The sequence below is a fragment of the Canis lupus genome, chromosome 5, assembly GCF_011100685.1.
Source record: "Canis lupus familiaris isolate Mischka breed German Shepherd chromosome 5, alternate assembly UU_Cfam_GSD_1.0, whole genome shotgun sequence".
Classification (NCBI taxonomy): domain Eukaryota; kingdom Metazoa; phylum Chordata; class Mammalia; order Carnivora; family Canidae; genus Canis; species Canis lupus.
In genome coordinates this window covers 29,615,973-29,636,919 of record NC_049226.1, presented here as the reverse complement: position 1 = coordinate 29,636,919, position 20,947 = coordinate 29,615,973, and the positions used below count along the sequence as shown (strand labels likewise).

Below are 20,947 nucleotides of genomic sequence, written 5' to 3'. Positions count from 1 at the left end.
AGTGTGTGTATCTCATTTTGTGGCATCTATAAGCCAAGAAACAACCGCCTCTGTAAAGTCACAAAAAAAAAATTTTTCTAGTAACTAGCCTTGAGAAGTTGCGTCCAGTAGTTTATGGATTTACGCTCTATTCATAGTCTGTGGCTTCGTTTCTGATAAGTTTCTTGACTCAGGGTTGTGCATTTGTAAGTTTGACTTTATTCCTGCTGATTTCCTAATTCAAATTTATTCTGATTGGAAACTCAGCAGTGTGGCTGACTTTCAGGCACACATGCTTCCGCTGATGGCATCAGCCATTCTCTCCTTCCCCATATCAACCTAGGAAATTCTTATTTTAGCAATCAGACCCTAATTCCAATGAGAAACTTAAATAGCTGCTGGATTATGGCTAGGACGGATGTGGGGCATATAGGCTCTTGTCTACAAACTATTAGATATGAGTTTGTTTATCTTACAGATAACAAAACAGATTGCTTTGTTAGCCACTCTGGACTGGCACTGAGACCTTTGGGGTCTGGATGCAGACTTTTTTCTTTCATTACAGTTGTAAATGTGTGTGAATATTCTTGTTGGAATATTCTTGTTGAACTGTGCAGATTTTTTATCATCTGTGGAGGAATGCATACTTGGGTTTTCATTAGGTGTCTTTTAAGAACATTTGATTTGAATCTGTCACACATTAAGAGTTGTGTACTCTGTGATGGCTTTATTGATGGCATTTGTCCATGGTGAGAAAAAATGGCAGTTATCATGTGTTTGGGGCTTGGTGGGGAAAGAGACGTTATGTACTAAAGACCTCGTTGAAAAAAGAGAACGCACAGTTACTTTATTCCTTGGGTATCACTGTTCCTGGAGTTGTGTGATACCCAGGACATTTTAGAACTCAGAAGAACATCCACATTGCCTTGGTCTTTCAGAAATCAGGTTTAGGGATGCGTGGTTGGCTCAATGGTTGAGTGTCTGCCTTTGGCTCAGGGTGTGATCCTGGAGACCCGGGATCAAGTCCCACATCGGGCTCCCTGCATGAAACCTGCTTCTCCCTCTGCCTGTGTCTCTGCCTCTCTCTGTGTCTCTCATGAATAAATAAATAAAAGAAATTTAAAAAAAATTAGGTTTTAAAATCCAGTGTACTGTAAGAATGTTCCATGTTCCATTCATTTTCTACTGTTTCCCTCTAAAATATATGGAAAGTGCACCTAATGTGTACCAGATAGAAAGTAACTTAGATGGACTGCTGATCTATAAAGTTACAAATGTTTGTGAAACTTAAAAACACATAAACCATTTAAAAACACACATCTATAAACCTGTATTCCTCTGTCAGATTTTAAATTTTGCCTTTGGTACTTAGATACTTGGTTTCAATGAAACCCTGTCAAAGAAATTTAAAGGGACCCTCTTGAAAAATAACTTAAGAAATTTTTGTTTGAATATCCCTAATAGGCCAGCACTGATGCAGGCACTGCGGGAGCCCTGACCCCACAGCATGTTCGAGCTCATTCCTCTCCAGCTTCCCTGCAGCTGGGAGCCGTGTCCCCGGGGACCCTGACACCCACTGGAGTCAGCTCCGGCCCCGCAGCTGCACCCAGTGCTCAGCACCTCCGCCAGTCCTCCTTTGAGATACCTGACGATGTACCTCTGCCTGCCGGCTGGGAGATGGCCAAGACCTCCTCTGGTCAGAGATACTTCTTGAAGTAAGTGACGGTCACAGTGAGAGGTCGTTTTCTAAAGAAAACAAATTTTGGAAAGCACAGTAAGGTGGTATCAGGATATAAAATGTCATTTGCTTTTTATGTTTCATGTTTATGTCAAGATTATGTTACATATATACACATAATATATGCGTATGTACGCAAGCAGAACTTTTTTTTGGTTGTTTTTTTGTTTTTTGTTTTTTGTTTTTTTTTTTCAGTTTAATATGACCTAATTATCTTTTTCAGCCTGGGTAATATTTTGAAAGCTTGATTGATTCTTGGTTCAGAGTCCTTTAATAATCTTTTGTGGCAATTTGGATATTCTCATTTTGACTTTGTTCCGAGTCTATTAATTAGCTTAGTTTACAGCTGAAAAGAATACTATGAAAATTTTCAACTTGTGGGAATTAAAGGCAGGCATAGTCTTAGGAAACAGGTATGGTGCAACTTACATCTTTTTAAATGAATGTTTTATTTGTAGAGAAGAATGACAAAATAAGTAGGCCTTCTTTTGGGAGTCAGATTTTACAGTATCTGGGATTGTCAGATGACAAACCTGTTAGCTACAGCTTGGCATGATTGGTTATTTTCCTTCCCAAAATATAAAGAGAAGTACAAGTTTTCACGTTTATACTATTGCTCTGTAGCAGACTTTGTTCAAGGTTCCAGGTCCTCAAAACAGAATTGTCCTCTGGGAAAACAGAAACAAGGCCATTGTGTTATTTATTTTTATGAGCCTTTTTTGTCTTTAACAAAATGGTAAATTTTCATAAAGGTCAAAATAGTATTTTATTACTTCTCAGTTTGAATTTGTAGGTAAGACCTAAGTATTTTTATCTCGCTTCTTTGGATTTATGTATATGCAAAACTTTTTTTTTTAAGTAATTATTATAGACTGAAGGTGATGTTTTTAAGAAGTTGCTTATTTCTTGCTGTTTAATCAGATTAACAAAGTGAAAAACAGTCCAAGTTTTTTGAGATCTGTCTTGACAATCTACTCCCAAGGCAAATGTAACATTTACTTATTCGATTAGATAATACAATTATTAATACTGTTGTTTTGTGTGGGTATTTTTTATCATTTGTCTTCCAGGGTAGCTTGTTTGTGATGTAGGGTAGGGTTTTCAGACAGGCTCGGTTAGGAGCAGAGCGGAGAAAAAAGTTTGGTTTTGAAAAGTTTCTATGTGTTTTGCCCCCTCTCCTGTAAGATTTTTCTGGTGTCCTGCTGTCCATTTCATAGGGTCAGGTTTCAAGCAGAACAATAAAGAGCCTGAGCTGGGAAGTATGCAGGAGTCTGGCAGACTCATCTGTGTGAGTGGGATCCTCTGTTGCAAGCAAACATCTAGAGTTGGTGAGGGAGCTAGCTGCTGCACGGGAGGGATGCATCCTGAGGGGAAGGAACAGAGACAGACTGGGTCCTTGGGAGGAAAAAGAAAGGCTGTCCTTTCCTGAACCTCTTCCTGCTGGGTCACATGCTGACCTGGGCAGATTTTAAATGCTCAATGGCCTGCTCACCTCCTCTCTTTGTCGATGCTGGAGCTAAATGTACTAGGTTGCAGGGCCGAGTTTGTGCCCTTGGTCTTCTGTATCTATAATAGTTGCTCCAGGGGACTCCCACCTATGTTTTCATTATTTTGAATGATCTTGTTATTTTGACCTGAAATAAACATTTTGTATGTCTATTTTAAAAAGTTTCCAGTGGTTTTTCCTTTAAGAAGAAATGTTTCTTTATGGTATTGTTAAAGGTGGGTTAACGAAGGGTCTGCATGTCTACACCACACCACCCTGAATATACCAGTTGAATGGGTTTGTAGGGAATGATAGGGGATATTACGTGGCCATGTGAACAGCGGTTATAGGGAGTGCAGAGAAGCTCACCTGCAAGAGAAAAAGGAGAGAAAACATGGTTCTTAACAAATGAAAAACAAAAAAAAATTTAAAAAACCAAAAACAAAACAGAATGATTGTTCTTCAAGATTTTTGATGGACTCCTAGAGAAATAAAATAATTTTCTCATATCAAACCTTTCAGAAATGCAAGGATTTTTCCTGAGAGGCAAAATCATGGATTAGTCAGTGCTTGTCAGGAATTCTAGACATTGCTTGTGGAAGCATTGGCTTGTGGAAGATGGGTACTGTGGGCTTATAAAATTTTTTATTCTCTATCAGCTTTATGAACAATGTGTAATTTGGAGAAGTTACAAAAAGTTCCAGTGTAGTTGTTAGCTACTTTCCTGATGTTATGGGTTGTATAAATTGCCATAAACAACTTTTGTGTGTTGCACAGATAAATGGCTTATGATCACTGTCCTGACTGTGGGTCAGAGATGATGGTAAATAAACCTTCTTTTGGAGCCAAGTTGCTATTGTCCAAATTCATTTTTACCCTGGTTGTGCTGTTTTCAAGTCAGGCTGTGTTTGGGACCAATATTTGCATTCTTGTGTCTGAAGAGGAAGTTGCCATCAAGATGTAGAATGCAGATTTAAACTAGGTTCTTTTTTTTTTTTTAATTTTCTAATGTATATGCAAAGCTTTTAGTTCTTTTTTTTTAATACTTATTTATTCATTGGGGGTGGGGAGAGAGAGACAGAGACAGAGACAGAGACGCAGAGACACAGGCGGAGAGAGAAGCAGGCTCCATGCAGGGTGCCTGATGCGGGACTCCATCCTGGGACTCCAGGATCACACCCTGGGCCAAAGGGAGGCGCTAAACCACTGAGCCACCCAGGGATCCTCTTAAACTAGGTTCTTATTTTGCACTCCTTTCAACAGTGAAAAACTGTATCTTACTATATACATCTTTGTATTTTTAATTAATTAACTTTTTATTTTTTTTTAAGATTGTATTCATTTATTCATGAGACACAGAGAGAGAGAGAGAGGCAGAGACACAGGCAGAGGGAGAAGCAGGCTCCATGCAGGGAGCCGGATGCGGGACTCGATCCCTGGACCCCAGGATCATGCCCTGGGCCGAAGGCAGGCGCCAAACCACTGAGCCACCCAGGGATCCCCATCTTTTAATTTTTTAAAATTATTTTTATATACATCTCTTTAGATAATTATTGGAAGTAACTTTTAAGTTATAAAGTATGTAGTATATTGAGGTTTATACTTGGCATGAAGAAGTCTGACTGAATGGTCCAAACATGTAAGGTGATGTCATTTGATTGAAAACTTAGAAATATTGATTTTGGAAACTAATTGTTGCCTTGTGACTACGGATGAATGACTTTTTGGAGTCAGTTGGCCCATCTTCTGGTTTCAGTGCAGTATAACTACTGACGGATTATAGGCAGGTAATCACTGCTATTTCTGGAGCCCTCTGTAGTTCAGTGAGATCTGGAGTAAAGACGTTTCCTTAGCCTGGCAGGTGCTAAGATGAAAGTACCGCAGTAGCTACATTTATCACCAACACATACTTGAGCTCTGGTGTGATTGTAGAGTTATTGAGAAAAGCACAGTCCGTATGTTGTTTGTAATATTTGTGCTAGTGAGTTTACTATTTTAAAACCAATTTCTTCAACATTGTGTGTTGAGCTTTTATTTTAAAGGAATTCTTCGCTGATTACTATGAGAATTATTGCCTTCTTCAGCCGTCTTATAGTTTTCCTGCAGGAAATAGTTCTTCAAGTAGGTGGTCAGCAACTTCCTATTTCTTTATAAGCTGCTGAACAACTTCCTGAATTAGTATTCTATAATATTTCTGGTTACAGGGAGTGTTTTTACTTCTCAGGTTTTATTTTATTGAATCTGGTACCTTGTAACTGGTAATGGTAATAGTTACAAAGAACTTTTTGTATATCATGTACCATATAGAATTACTATTTTGTTTAAGAAATATGATTCATTGATCTTAAAAGTTTGTAAATTTGCATTGTTGTAATAAATGTTTTTCTAATTTTTAAAGATGATTCTGTTTCATTTCTGTTGTCATTTTCTGAATCCTTGGCCACAGTGCTTTTAGTTCTTGAAGAGTGAAGGTTTCTTGTGGCTGTGATTTGATTAAAAGTTAAATTGAGTTTCTTGGTCCACAGTTTAAAAAGGTATTTTTCCAGAGATTTTCAACATTGCGCAGCATAACTTAGCTGGTATTTCAACATTAGATGAACTTGCCTTGCAGATGTTACTGATCACTGTGACTGGTTTGCTTTTCTTTTTCTATTTTATTTCAGAAGTGAGTGTTCTGCCTTAATTAATACTACCTCAAAATGTTGATTAAAGATCATTAAATCATTTCTTACTATGATTTGATGTATGCTTCTCCCAAACATTTGCCCAGTAAAATACTAAAAACACAGCATATGTTACCATCATAGAGATTAGATGTTTTGAAGAAGGAACAGCTTCATAAAGAGTAAGGCTGTCTGTTTTCTGATTTCTTGACAGGACAACTATAACCCAAATGATTTCTCATTGAAAATGAAAAGCTTGTAATATTGCCATTAAATGTTGATTAAGCTGTAAAAAGAAAAAAAATGTTCAAATTGCACTCAGAAAATGTTTACTTGTCTGAAGGGCAGGCTGGTGTGTGCCTGTTTGTCTTGCAGTAGAGGCCAGGTGGAGAGGGAAGATGAGGGTTCATCGCCCTCCCCCCCAAGTGCTTGCCTCTGTGCACTGGGTGGGTGGTCTGAGGAGAAATGGCCACAGAGCTACGTGATTTAGGCAGAAAAACTGGAGGCATTGTTAGTACAGGGGCAGAAGAAAAACCCTTTGGAGGTAGCGGATGTGACAAGAGTAAATGGAACATAGAGATTAACTTATTTCTTGAGGAGAATAACGAGCAATTTTAGTGTGAACGAAGATAGTTAACAGACTAGCTGTGAAATATAGCAAACTCTGAATTGGCTGCAAGGCGGTAGGCTCATTTTCTGTAAAAAAATAACATTCAAAAAATATTCTTCCCTAAAAGCCTTGTGCTATTAAGAAAAAAGCTAGGTAGCCTTTGAATAGTTGAAACTTAGGAAAACATGTTTTTGAAATCCTGAAATCGGTCCTCATTAGTAATGTAATGAGTTTTACTTGATAGAAAAATCATGTAAATTAGCATGCAAAAATAGTATTGCTAGCGTGAATCTGAGTTGCCTTTTACCTTAAGGATTTGAGGGAGAGGCACACTCTCAGCCAAACATTCTAGTTGTCAAAATACGTGCTGAAGTTTAGGCTCAGGGCAAATCAAAGTGAAGTCATTTTAAAGATTAGTTGTTAAGATTTAAGATCATTCATACTTAATTTGCCCCCTGCAGTAATAGCATAATTTAGCTATTAATTGTGACCTGAAAGTCTAATAAGAATTGAGTAGCATTGGTTAGGGGAGGTCTTCAGGAGCTGGTAGTTCTCTAGCTGTAGTGACTGAGTGATGCAGTTCTTACAGAGAGGACCTATCAGAACTGCAGGCCACAAAAGGGACATTGCTGTTTGTATGAAGAACTGTTTCATGGTTCTGGCTGCTCAGGTGCTACAGCACCAAGTTTCCTGGGGACACGTTCTGCTATGAGGGAAGCACTTCTGTTTGCAAACTGCTTGACATCTTCTAAAAGCAAACAGAAGGGGATCCCTGGATGGCCCAGCGGTTTAGTGTCTGTCTTTGGCCCAGGGCCTGATCCTGGAGTCCCGGGATCAAGTCCCACGTCAGGCTCCCTGCATGGAGCCTGCTTCTCCTTCTGCCTGTGTCTCTGCCTCTCTCTCTCTCTGTGTCTCTCATGAATAAATAAATAAATTAAATAATTTTTAAAAAATAAATTTAAAAACAAACAGAAGTTTAATCTAAATCACAATGGTCCTTTTTTTTCTTCTTTCCTTTTAATATTTTAGACAAGAAAAAGTGGTCAGTTGTATCCTCATTTGGCTCTTAGCACCCAAAGAATCAAAACCTTTAATATATCAATTGATAAGATGTTGTTTCTCTGAACAATATGGAAAATGAACAGAATAAGGCAAATAAGGGGATCTATTAAAATACTGCTGTTTCCTTCCAGCAGGTATTTTCAGAACTTTATCTGTGGTTAGGGCGGTTACTTTGCTCTCTTCTTCACGGGTAGGGCTAGTCACTAGACTTACCAGATTCTTCAGCGGGGTCCTATTTGGGAGTGGGAGGGTACATTTTGTTAAAAGCTCTTTTCTTCCTCTGGCAATTGCTTACTTAACTTAATATGAGGAGGGTTTTTGTTTGTTTTTAAGGTAAGGTATTTATTTGACCAAGAAGTACATTTAGCGAGATGTGCTTTTTTGGTGTAGACTATTTGGTTTGGGGTTTAGAGTAATGATGGCTTTACTCAGAGTGCTACTATGTACTTTCACAAAATTGAATGTGGACCAGAAAGTTGTTTGAAATTCTTCCCACATACCTTGATGTGCCTGTAACATGGGGTGAATGTAGGTTTTTTTTTTTTTTTACATTCATAAAACTTTGCTCTCTCTTCTTCCTCCTCCTTGTATCAGATTTTGTGAATTTTGTGAGATTTTTAAAAAAGATTTTATTTATTTATTTGACTCAGCCCACACATGCGTGCATAAGCAGGGGAAGAGACAGAGAGAGAAGTAGGCACCCCGTGAACAGAGAGCCCCACTAGGGACTCAATCCCAAGACCCCGGGATCATGACCTGAGCTGCAGGCAGATGCCCAACTGACTGAGCCCCCCCAGATTCCCTAGATTTTGTGGATTTTTAGTAAGGATTTTAAGTAACCTGTTCATTAGAATTGGAAAATTGAGAAAGGGAGAGAGTGGAGGCAGGAGCACATAGATTCTGCTAAAGAGGGTTTAATGATTCTTGTTTTCATAGCCTCACATATATATGTATTCTGATACTTAATTTTAAGAGGAATAACTTACATAGAGTTAGAAAGTTCCTTAGTTCTGTGAGATTCGTAAAGAAACAAGGCACTTTGGGCCCACTTTCCTTCATCTCGGGCTTGCATTCTCCAGAGGCAAACACGTGGAACTCCTTTGAGACCTCCCTCCCCACATATTTTTTTTTTAAGATTTTATTTATTTGTTCAAGAGAGAGAAAGAGAGGCAGAGACGTGGGCAGAGGGAGAAGTGGGCTCCCCACAAGGAGCCCGATATGGGACTCAATTCCAGGACCCTGGGATCAAGACCTGAGCCAAAGGCAGATGCTCAACCGCTGAGCCACCCAGGCGTCCCTCCCTCCCCACGTACTTAACTCCTTATTGATAAACTGCTGCACTGCTGTTTCTTAAATTTTCTGCACCTTGTAAAATCCTTTTTTCCTTAATCCTTGCAGCATAATTTCTATAATTGTTTTGTTGAGTACTTTTCCAGTGTTGAGGCTCTTCCAGGCTTGCCTGAAACTGAGCTGTGTAATGTATATGACTTTCCGAACAGCTTTGGTATTTTCTAGGAATTGTTAATTGTCTTGTTTTTTATTAGTATTTTTTTTTTTCCATTGGTATTTCTGTTGGTGTTTTGCCCCCTTGGAAACCACCCTGAATCCTTTGTGGTCGTGCTCTGAATTAGACTAGTTGCTTTAGCGCTGTCCTGCTGGGACCCCCCTTGTTCTTGTTCTCGTTCTTGTCCTGGCATGTCGTTGCATCACTCTTCTCTGTTGGGAACTCTCTTGACTATTTTTCTTGGTTTGCTCACTTGCTCAATTCCTGAAGGAGATGGCTCATCCTTCAGGAATTTACTGAGAGAAGGGGTGTGTAGTAGGTAACTGCATTGAAATCCTCTGTGTCTGAAAATATTTTTGTCTATTGACATTTGATGAGCAGGTAGGTTATAGAATTCAAGGCTAAGGTTATTTGCCTGTGGAGTTTGGAAGGCAGTGCTCCATTTTATTTTAGCTTCCAGTTTTCTCATTGAACACTTAAACCCATTTTGCCTTCTTTGGGCATTTTAGTATTTTTTTATCTTTATCTTTGGGGGAGGGGTCCTTAAATTTCACGAAATGCCTTGGTGTCTGACCTTTTTGTTACTTCATCGTAAAGATTTTGTGGCTTGGAAAGTGAGGTGCCCATAACAAGTCTGTGGTATAGTTACCCATCTTGTCCTTTGGTCTGCGAAAGATTTCTTCTATTTGTTCTTGGATAATTTCTTCCAGTCTGTTCTGTTTTCTTCTGGAATTCCTGCTCAGCAGAATAACTTTATCTTCTCTTTTTCTTCACTTATCTTTTTTGTTATACCTTTTGGAAGATTCTTTTAATTTAAGCTCTTAATTTTTTTTTTCCCCAAAAGCTCTTCATCATTCTTAATTTCCAGGTACTCTTTTTCTGGGCTCATTATTCCTTTGTTCTTTTTAATTTTCTTTCTTTCTTTCTTTCTTTCTTTCTTTCTTTCTTTCTTTCTTTCTTTCTTTCTTTCTTTCTTTCGCCATTCTTATTTCATGGATATAGTGATAGACTGTCTCTCAGAGGATGTTATAGTGGGTGTGGTGTTGTTTTTTGTTTTTTTTCTGAGTATGGTTGACATAATGGGTGGTTGTTTCTTTTTTTTTTTTTTTTTTTCTTTTTTTAAGATTTTATGTCTTTATTTGAGAGAGAGAACTTGTGCCCAAGCAGGGGGAAAGGTGCAGGGAGAAGCAGACTCCTCACTGAGCAGGGAGCCCAATGTGGGGCTCTAGCCCAGGATCCTGAGATCATGGCCTGAGCCGAAACCAAGAGTCAGACTCTCAACTGACCGAGCCATTCAGGTGCCCTTACAGTAAAATGCTTTTACTAGACAATGATGAACACAATTACATTTGTCCCCTTTAGTGACAGTTTTGCTAGTTTAAGTCTTCATGTGTTAGATTTTCCTAGAGGGAGAACTGCATACTTTGACAACAGGGTAGCTGGCATTGGGCATTGTATGCATTTTGTTCAGAAGGCTCAGATTCTGAAATAACGCCCAGGGACAGAAGCATGGGAGACCTCTTTCTATTCCTGTACTTGACCATGGAGATGCTCCTGTTCGTACGTCATTTTCAAGTTCTTTGGTAAACATGACTGTAAGGTAAAATAGCCTTACAACATTATTTTGTGTCTTCTTCTGTGTGGTTTGCATCAGTGTAGTTGGTATTAGGATAATGAAAATATTTGTGCATATCTAAATTGATGAAGTATTATTGGTGTACTTATGTAGGTTAACCCCCAGGGATATATAACTTGGTTTTATTTTAGTTTTGGTAGTTGCTTTCCCTGGCAAGTGCTCGTTGTTTAGGAGGCTATTGCAAATGTCATAAAATAACACAGAATACTTTCTACCTGTGATGCAACAATGGAGAGATAAGTAGTTAGAATTTCATGAAAACTTGGTTTAGTTTTAAATGGATTCACCGGTAGTAGTGACAGATGTGTTAAACTCTTCCATCACTGATGTCATTGAATTTCTCCAGATCGACTTTTTCAGGAACATCTTCCTCATTAGATAAAAAGCAGTTATATATGGAAATCTTCTGTGGAAGAAGAGGAAGAAAACCTTTTAAAAAACCCACATAAAATCACAGTGATCAATATAAAACCAGACCAAAGCACTCTGGTCATGAGAGAACAGTGTGAAATGTAACAAAAAAGTAAATAATTCTGGATTGTAAAAGGTATTAAAATGTATGGTGCAGAAGAATGGAACAGAATCAATATATCTTAGTTAAATATGTAGAGTAAGGAAGTATATTAAAAGTAGCCAAATGCTAAGGTTAGAAATGAGCTAAATGAGATTTCTGAGCCCTCCCTGGAACTAATCCTTACCAGTTATGGGGGTTACAGTTAAAATGTACTGAACCCTCCTGCATAACTTTTTTTTTTCCTTAAAAAAAAAAAAAAAAAAAAAAAAAAAAGCCCTGTGGGGGGAGATTTGGCCAAAATACAGATGTTTCTGTTTTTCTCTACACATGTTCAGACTGATACAGGTTATGTTTCTGAAATTGTGTACTTTGGATGGGCTCCAGATGATGTAATAGGATCGCTTTTAACCCCTCCCAGCTGGAGGGTGTGACTGGTATAAATCTCTTTATGGTTGACAGTGGACAGTGATAAGTAAAATTAAGATCATTGTCCTCTCTTTGAAGACGAAGCATGCCCTTTGTGCACCTGTGTATGAGTTTCCAGTTAATGTCCATCACGCTATAGGGAAGAATTTTCACGGCACGACTCATCCACTTCCCCAAACACAGGGAGAGTGTTCTCAGAAAAGATCCATTGGTTCTGGATGGTGTGTGTTGGGTCACTCGAATTGATGTGGGTGACTGTCTTTCTTCCTCCTCTTCTTGTTTTCTTTGATTCAGTAGATGTAGATGTAGGGGTTTCTTTGATTCAGTAGATCAAGAGGTCTCTTGACTTCATAAACACTCATGGGTTTATGGGTCCCACTCTTTAGAGTTGGGACCAAATTCATACATCAGTCATATGACATTCATAAGTCAGTCAGGACTGTATGGGTCTCAGGACTCCCGTTTCTTGCAAGTCATCTTGTTTGCCTTTTCGTTGCTGAGTCTGTCACTGGAGAACCTGCTGAGGCTCACTCAATATAAGGTCAGCATAAGGTCACTAAAGATAGGTGTGGCCCTCTTTGTTCTTGCTCTATTGACATGACATCCCTCGAACTGCTCATTTATTTCAGAGTCCATTGGTGGATGGGCAGCCTGATTAATGCCCGTATCCCTGCCTAATTACTGCTGCTGGTCAACTCCATCCTAAAAAGATGCTTAAGTATTTGCTTTTTGTATTCTGAGGTTAACTTTATAAGTTTGAGATTGTTCTTAAATTCAGACTAGGACTACTAAAAAATATTGCATGTTTTCTGGGTGTAGATGAATACTTTACATGATTACAAGTTTGTTCCACAGAAAATGAATATATTTGCGTAGAATTAGATGAAGGAATACACCTGTGTTGTTGAAAAGTGATACCAGAGAGGAGAAGAGGACTGTGAGAGCCCAGGGGAGAAGGAACAAGGTGGTGGCAATGGGACCCTGTACAGGATCTCCTCCCTTGGATCGGAGGAATGCAGTTAGCGTCTGTACTCTGCTTGTGGAGCTGGGCGAGGGGGAGTGAGGCAGAGCTGCACACATGCTTCCTAGGAGCCTCTAAACTGTTTGCCCTTCTCTTGAATGACATTTGTGTCTTTAAGAGACTCGCTTCCTTCATCAAAATGAACCTATTAACTGTGGTTAAATCTATACCCTGACGTTGGGCATTTAAAAAAAACAATTCCAGTATCATAACACTTGAAAAACTGTTTAATGGTTTGGTTTTATTCACCGCTTGGAAAAAAAATGTTTAAAAGTGAAGACCACCTATTATAGAAACATTGTTGAATGCCATTATATCCTATAAGCATTTTGAAAGTTTATTTTGATGTTGCAGCCTCTTTTAAGATTTCTTTTGTTGCTATTTTTTGAGAGTAAATAGGAAATGCTAGTTGAAAGGGTTTCTTTTGTTTTTCTGGCACTGTTTCAGTGTAGCTTACTGTTCATGTGTTGACCAGATAAACTTTATTAGCATTATGGGAAGTGAATATAGACCCTTTTCATATACTGCACAAATAGAATAGTAAAACATGGTGTAAGAAATTAAAAATTTTTATTTATTATTTTAGAAGTTCTACTTACTTAGGGCATCTTTACATTCCATGTGGGGCCTGAACTCAGAACCCTGAGCAAGATCAAGAGTTGAATGTTCTACCAACTGAGCCAGCCAGAGGCCCACAGGTTTTTATTAAAGTTTCATTGGAAACCTGCTGATCGCCAAAACTTACTTCCAGAGATTTGCAGAACTTTTCTAATTAAACCGTAGAATTCATTTTACACAGGCAGAATTAGATGGTTTAGTCTATTTTACATTGCCAAAACCAGATAAATATTTGAGTGCTTATCATTAACTTTATTAAAATAAATTGTAAAACAAATCTAATATTCTACTTATCACTATAAGTTACTGTGGAAACTAAGTTTTGTCTCTTTTTTTTTTTTTTTTTTTTTAAGAATTTATTTATTTGAGTTAGGGTACACAAGCGGGGAGGGGCAGAGGGAGAAGCAGGGAGCCCCACATGGGACTTGATCCCAGGACCCTGAGATCATGACCTGAGCCGAAGGCAGACACTCCATCAACTGAGCCACCAAGGTGCCTTGTCTTCTAAAACACTAGGATTTTTAATTTATTTATAACAAATAAATTTAAACTCTTTGGATTTTAAATTTATTAATAAAAATTTTTGAGGGCAGAGCATTCTGAATTCTTAAACTCCTGAGTTTACTGTGGCTCCGGGAGTCAGTTGGTAGTTCTGGAATGCTGGTGATTGAGAAGTGACTATAGTCCACAGCAGCAGCGGCTCTGCCGTTCAAATCTCAGCTCGCACAGGAAAGCATGTGCAGGTCGTTGACTGCATGCAGGCTAAGTGAGCTAGGCTGTCTGAGTGAGCTGGGCTGCCAGGGCAGAAGCATTTCAGCTGGGGGCTGACACAGGACCCTGGGATTCTCCCAGGTGCCCACAAGGTGCACTTTGAGGTATGTTGGTTTGGCTTGTACCTGGCAGCCCTCCTGCTGTGTGCTTAGAGGTCTCCTTCATATTGGTGGGAGCTCCTGAGAGGGTGAGGGGTAGGGTTCCCCTGTATTGTGTTGGTCTAAGCTCCAACTGGGTCAGTCCAGACTTCAGGGGCTTGAGAAGCAGTGTGCTCCTTGATGGGCGGAACTGCAAAATACTGTGCCCATGTGTTTGTCCACACGTGGATGAGAAGTTTTAAAAAGCAATGTTCAGGGTAAGTGAATTACCATCTGGGGCCAAAAAACACTCAGGGTGGAACATAATCTCACTGGGGAACGGTTTATACTGTTAAGTAAAGTCTTGTTTTTTGTGAATAATGTAATATAAGTTGATAGGTGTTACCTCTTAGGATGCCATCCAATCAGCCAGGTTATTTTGAAACCATTCAGTGGGTTAGACAGAATATGGGCTTTTTGGTTACACTTGAGAGTTTCTGTTTAAGATTGTGAATTCCAATTAATGTCTAATTTGAATCACCCTCTAAAACTTGCCTGTTGTATTTTGTCAAAAAACTATCTCAATTTCAATTGTTTAGCTTTGGAATAACATAGGCACAGCCCCACCCGGGAAGCTGCAGCAGAGAGGAGCCTGGACTTCAGGTGCTCGATTTAACTATTGTGCTGCATTCTCTCCCTACTTGAGTTCCACTGAATTGAGAAAAATCTTCGTTGCTATTGCCAATAGATTTGACTTTACTTGTTGTGTTTTTGTTACTTTACCACCTGGTGAGTTGTCTGAGTTACCAAGTCACGTTTGCTCCGGAACCCAGGAGGTGCGTGAACCCAGGAGGGGCGTCCACCCAGGAGGTGCGTCCAAGCACTGCTGTTGGCCTGCTGTGTGGTTGCTTCCTGTGGCCATGGTGCACGCACCTGTCCCCACCTGTCCTCAGCTCTTGGCCGCGTATAAATGAGCCACCTGAGCACTGCTAAACAGGCAGGGAGTAAACACATACTCCTGCATTTAATTTCAGAACCAAGCAGACGTCTTTTTCTCTGAAACTCTATAAAAACAGCAGTTCTTTTTGTCTTTGTGAAATGGAGTCATTACAAAAATGGATTTGGTCCATTGTAATTTATGTTATCTAAAGGTTGAATTTAAACAGTGAATCAGATTTTAGCCCTGTGAATCATACTCTCAAAATGAGTAACATGGTTAGCAGGATATCCCTGTGTTCTCTGGACTTGGAAAAAAAGAGAAAACGTCTATGGTGACCCCCTCCATTTTTGGTAGTGAAGCTGTATTAGGTCTGTGAGGAGGCTTTACAGGAAAATAGAGCTGCTATTTATGGAGCATTTTCTCAGGCTGCAATCTGAAGCCCTCACAGCAAAGCTGCTGAGCACGGCCTGGATTCTGCCAGCAGGCTCTGCAGCCCCCGCCCTCTGGCCTGCAGTGGAGCAGGAGCTCAGGTCTGCTTCTGGTGCAAACAGCTCTACCATAAGCTAGCTGTTGGGTTTGCAGGAATGTTCAGTATCTAGGAATACAGTGCTCTCCCAACCCCCACTCCCTGTACTTGCTTAAGATCGTGTCATCCTGGTAGCCCGGGTGGCTCAGTGGTTTAGCACTGCCTTCAGCCCAGGGCCTGATCCTGGAGACCTGGGATCGAGTCCCACGTCAGGCTCCCTGCATGGAGCCTGCTTCTCCCTCTGCCTCTCTCTCTCTCTCTCTCTCTCTCTCTTTCTCTGTCTCTCGTGAATAAATGAATAAATAAATGAATAAAATCCTTTAAAAAAAATCGTGTCATCCTAGCAAATGCAAAACTTGTTCAGCAGTTTTGCTTCAGCTCAAACAAACAGATATTGAGAGTTGTCTGTTAAAGGAATTCCAATTTAATGTATGTATCCTTTAGAACTGGTGTCTGTGTTTGAGAGGAGATGATTTTTGGATTTTATGTAACTTCATTGCTTACTTATGGAAACGTCATTTATTTCTCCATAGTTTTGGTTTTTTTTTTTTTTTTTAAGATTTTATACATTTATTTAGAGAGAGCAGGAAAGAGGGGAGGGCAGAGGGAGAAGCAGACTCCCCGCTGAGCAGGAAGCCCACCGTGGGACTTGATTGATCCCAGGACCCTGAGACCATTACCTGAGCCCAAGGCAGACACTTCACTGACAGAGCCACCCAGGTGCCCCTTTTGGGTTTTTTTTAATAGCAGTAGAAAATAAAACAGTTTCATCTGTGGTTTTTGTCATCATTGTATGAAATTGGGCTATCCAAATGTTGTTGGACCTTATATTTGCTTAGAGAATAGCAATAATAATGAAGTAAGCTTCATTCTGCTCAGGATAAAATTAATAGCAGTTTTCTTCAACAGGATACTTCTAATCTGTGAATTTTACAACCTTATTACTCTTTGGTATTAAACTTTTAAAACTTGGGAGCTTTTCTGTAAAAAATTCAGGCATTTTTCCACAGCATTCCCCCTTCATTAAAGAAATCCACGTTGCCACTGTTCTGCATTCAATTTCAGGAAAATTTTAAATGAAAAAAAATGTTTTTTAGTAATAACCTGTAATTTTAATTTAGAGAAAGCACCAATCCATGAAATCAGAATTTATGTTACAAGAATTGAAATCTGTGTTTAATTCAAATTCTTTGAAAGTGTTAACATTTGTTGCCCTAATAACATAGGCTATTTGAAATGGTTTTCTAGTTATGGGCATTGTCTGTCAGAGGTAAATATTTCCTAACTTACTGTGTTGGCAGCTCTCTCCTCCTCCCACCCAAGACACAAAACAACCTGTGGCGCCATCAGCACAGACTCTGGAGGAGGAAGACAGCAGTGCTACTTATTGTAGGACGTCCCCCACATCACGAGGCCTGTTCAAAATGCACCCTGATCTCTGAATTAATCTCCTTGAGTTCCACAGTTAGATTGTGTGAAATAGTTTAACTGTGGCAATTCCAATTCAGAGAAATTTCTTAGGTTTTTTTTTTGTTTTGTTTTTTGTTTTACCTTTTTTTTTTAGATTTTATATTTAAAAGAAAGCATGAGTGAGGGGAGGGGCAGAGGGCGAGGCCGACTCCCCACTGAGCAGGAAGCCTGATGCAGCCCGAGATCATGACCTGAGCTGAAGGCGGACACTTCACCAACTGAGCCACCCAGGTGCCTCAAAATTTCTTAGTTTTTAATGGAAGCTGAGATTTTGGACATTTTTGTATTTCTGATATGGTGGCTTTTGGGTACTGCTTTTTGGATTTCCTCACCACCTCCCCTTTCCAGGAACTATTGAAATGACATACACATCCCTCTAGAGTGCCTTCCCAGATTTTCCTGGCCCCAAGACTGCCTTAAAGTCCCCTTTCCTGGCTTCCCTTGGGCCTTGCTGCATTGGGAGTCAGGCCTATGTACAGACTTCCTGGACCTCTCATGCTCTGCATAGTGCCAGCCCATATTAGCTGCTCACCAAAAAATGCTAAGAATTGCTTTTAAATGTCTTTCTCAGTCATTTCAGAAATATGGAGTTATTTTCCTCTGTTGTGCTACCTTCTGAAAACTTCAGCTCAGAGCTAGGAACCAACCAAGCAAGAGCCTCATGGTCCCTGTCCTCAGTCAGGAGGCACATTATGTGGGAGCGGTTAGCATGGGCAGGTGTCTGCTTGGCTGAACCACCCCCTCAGTACTCTATGTTGGTAACCCTGAGAAAGAGGAGATTGCAGTGCTGGAGGTTTGTGGGGCAGTTTGGTCTTTTGTTGTTTAGAAGGATCTTGGATAGGGTTTTATTTGACACTGAGTAGTGAATCCTTTTGTTGGCTTTGCTCTGTTTGTGGTTTAGTAGCTTTACAATATGTGATTTTAGTAAAATTTTACATTTAGCTTAAAAAACTTGTCCCTATTGAATTTCAATTGCCCGAATGCTCCACCCCCCACCCCACCCCCCACCCCCGCATATGGCAAGGTCCTTTCCAGTTCTGAGTGTGGCTAGGTGTGGTTCAGGCACTAGCATGGGGACTGGGGTATTAGTGAATGTGCAGTAATGTGGCTGACAGGTGGGCTGATGGTGTCTCTCTTGCCTCCAAGAGCCTTACTTCCCTAGACTGTGTGATGAGTGGATTGCACTGCATCATCTCAAATTCTGTGAAAATCAATGAGGAAATTCATTTACTTCCCAGGTCTTTATATAAATATCAAATTAGGTATTTTCAGAAATGTGGAGTTGTGTTTATGATGTTCGCCATTTAGTGTAAAGTATACTAGGTTTACTATGTAAATAACCACTAACAAGCAGAAACAGTAACTTGGGCAACAGGATGAATATTTTTAGAGGAGGGATTTTTCTTATTGTGACTTAACAATGGTGGAAAGGAAGGGGAAAGTAAAACTCAAACGTTGACTTGAAGGGATTTAGGTAGGATTTACGAAGGAATTGATATTTAGGGATGAAGAAGTTAAAGATGGGGCTGATCTTTCACCCTGTTTCAGATGAAAAATCCATGAGTTTTGGCGTATACTTCAATAAGAGTGCAAACTGAATTTAAATACTGGTTCTGCTTGAGAAAATACTGACGTGGGATTAATTGCTTATTATCTATGCAACTGTAAAAAAGATTCTAGAAACAAGGATTGGAAATTTAAACTACAGTTTTAATGGTATCTTCTCTGTTAGCCCACAATAGCCCACAAACCGAGCTCTGTCGTCATCTCTGAGAGCCAAAAGAGAGCTTCTTAACAGCTTCCTGAGGGGAGAGATGTTAGCCACTCTCGGGACCATGGCATGCCAGTGCCACACATCTTCCATATCTTTTGGGATCTCTTTACAGTCTGTTTTAATTTAATTTCAAACTTTTTTTTTTTTTTTAAGATTTTATGTACTTATTTATTCATGAGAGACACAGAGAGAGAGGTAGAGACATAGGCAGAGGGAGAAGCAGGCTCCCTGTAGGGAGCCCAATATGGGACTTGATCCCAGGACTCTGGGATCACGACCTTAGCCAAAGACAGACACTCAACCACTGAGTCACCCAGGTGCCCCTAATTTTGGACTTTTTTTTTTTTTTTTTTTTTTCCGGACTGTTTTAATTGTCAAATGTAACTTAGAATTTTCCTTCACACTTGTTGGCAGTCGTACAAATTGCTGATGGTATTTAGGTGCTTTATTCATTTCAGGAGTTGGAGGAAGATTACTGTTCTGTGAGTAGAAAGTGATTTCTATTAAGCTTTAATTTGAGAGAAAACATATAAAGAAGCTTCCTTTTGAGCATATAAAGTTTGTTTTATATTCCATCTTTGATATTACTGCTTTTACTGCTTTAAAGAGTCTTGGATACGGACTGTGGGAATACTTAATGAGAACACTGACCATGCCTCATCTTAATCTTCCGTATGGTTTCATAGGTGTCGGTGTGATCAGTTTTATATGTGGCAGATCTTCCTTGAAGAGGTGAGGACATGTACAGATTCACCCACCCTGGCCTGTGTCAATCCATAGCACAGCTATTTCTTTTAAATCTATGGCTGTGTATGATCATAAAGTTTCTTTGTTTTTGTCATACAACAATTTTTTTTTTTTTGTAGACTGAAATCTACACTAGAGGCTCATTCAATATTGAGTACTCATATGGGGATTAATGAACACTTGTTGAACTAAAATAGGATGCTTTATTTATTTATTTTTGCCTAGAGAAAGAGATGTTGAGTTTGCCTTATAAGCACACACCAGGATGCTTTTAATTTATCATGTTCTTTAGAAGAAATGATGCCAGTAAGGATGAATTGCTTCCTCTTATGAAAGCTTCTTGGGTGATTCTGATTTGTTCATCCCCTTATCAAATAATTGAATGAATTGAAAATAATTTTTAGATTTCACATATATTTGCATATTCTTTCATATTCTTAAACACATGCGTCAAGCTCTGAAATGGGTGGATTTTCATGTTGCACAATTGGAAGTTCAGCCAGCACTTCCTCCTCTCCTGCCACCACCCCTAACTGCTGCTTGATCTGAGTTCCCTTTATTATTTTATATATGTAGGTCATAACATGTGTGAGAGTACTGCATAAACTGTAAAAGGGCCATATATGTTGTCATTTATTACCTGGCTTGGTTTATTGTTAAGAGGAGATCATGTACTATAGGCACTAGCGGAGAAGAGGTTGCATAGACCTCTTGCTTTATCTGAAAATCAGTGTTTTAGTCCAACAAACGACATGTCAGTGCTTGTACATTGGATTAGAGTGTGGTAAGGATTTCACCTAGGCTCCTGGTGCTCTCCTCTAATAAAATAACTAAGTAGCTAATTCAAATTGACTCTCATTTATGATAACTTCCTCCGTGGGTCTATCCTACTTGGGATTGCCCACTTCTGGGAAAGTCAAGCAATAGGAAATGATTTTGTTCATAGTACCTGGTTGAGGTAAAATGCCTTCATCATTAAGACATGCAGAGAAGACTTCAGCAAATGGGTAGCCTGGCAGGTTTCTGCTAGAGGGCATTCCAGCATTAGCAGTCCAGTGTGCAAGAGACAGGGTGACCTCCTAGGTGCCTTCTGGCTCCAGACCTGTGATCAAGAGGCATAACTAAAGCTGTTTGAACACTGAAAATAATACCGACAAGCCCAGTTAAAATGAAAACTGAAAATTCGTGGCATTATAAAAATTTATTTATACTACACATAGACTTTTTTCTCAGCTATGCCCAAAATTAGTTTAAGTGATAAGAGTTTTTAACGATCCTAGGGCTGAATTATTTCCATGGGAGGAAAATACTTCATTGTATCATTTTAAGTAGGGAAAAAATAGTTTTATCTAAGGAAATTTACCTATTGACATTTTAGGAACTCT

The 20,947-nt window shown here is 39.4% G+C and overlaps 1 protein-coding gene across 8 annotated transcripts in view; it reads left to right on the top strand.

Annotated features, from left to right (window-relative positions):
* YAP1 (Yes1 associated transcriptional regulator) overlaps window positions 1-20,947 on the top strand; it is a 105,142-nt gene that overhangs the window by 1,634 nt on the left and 82,561 nt on the right. For all 8 annotated transcript variants that reach the window (XM_038536356.1, XM_038536358.1, XM_038536363.1 and 5 more), the window contains exon 2: window positions 1,444-1,694. In XM_038536356.1, the coding sequence (XP_038392284.1) occupies window positions 1,444-1,694 (251 nt within the window). The remainder of the gene's footprint in view (window positions 1-1,443; window positions 1,695-20,947) is intronic.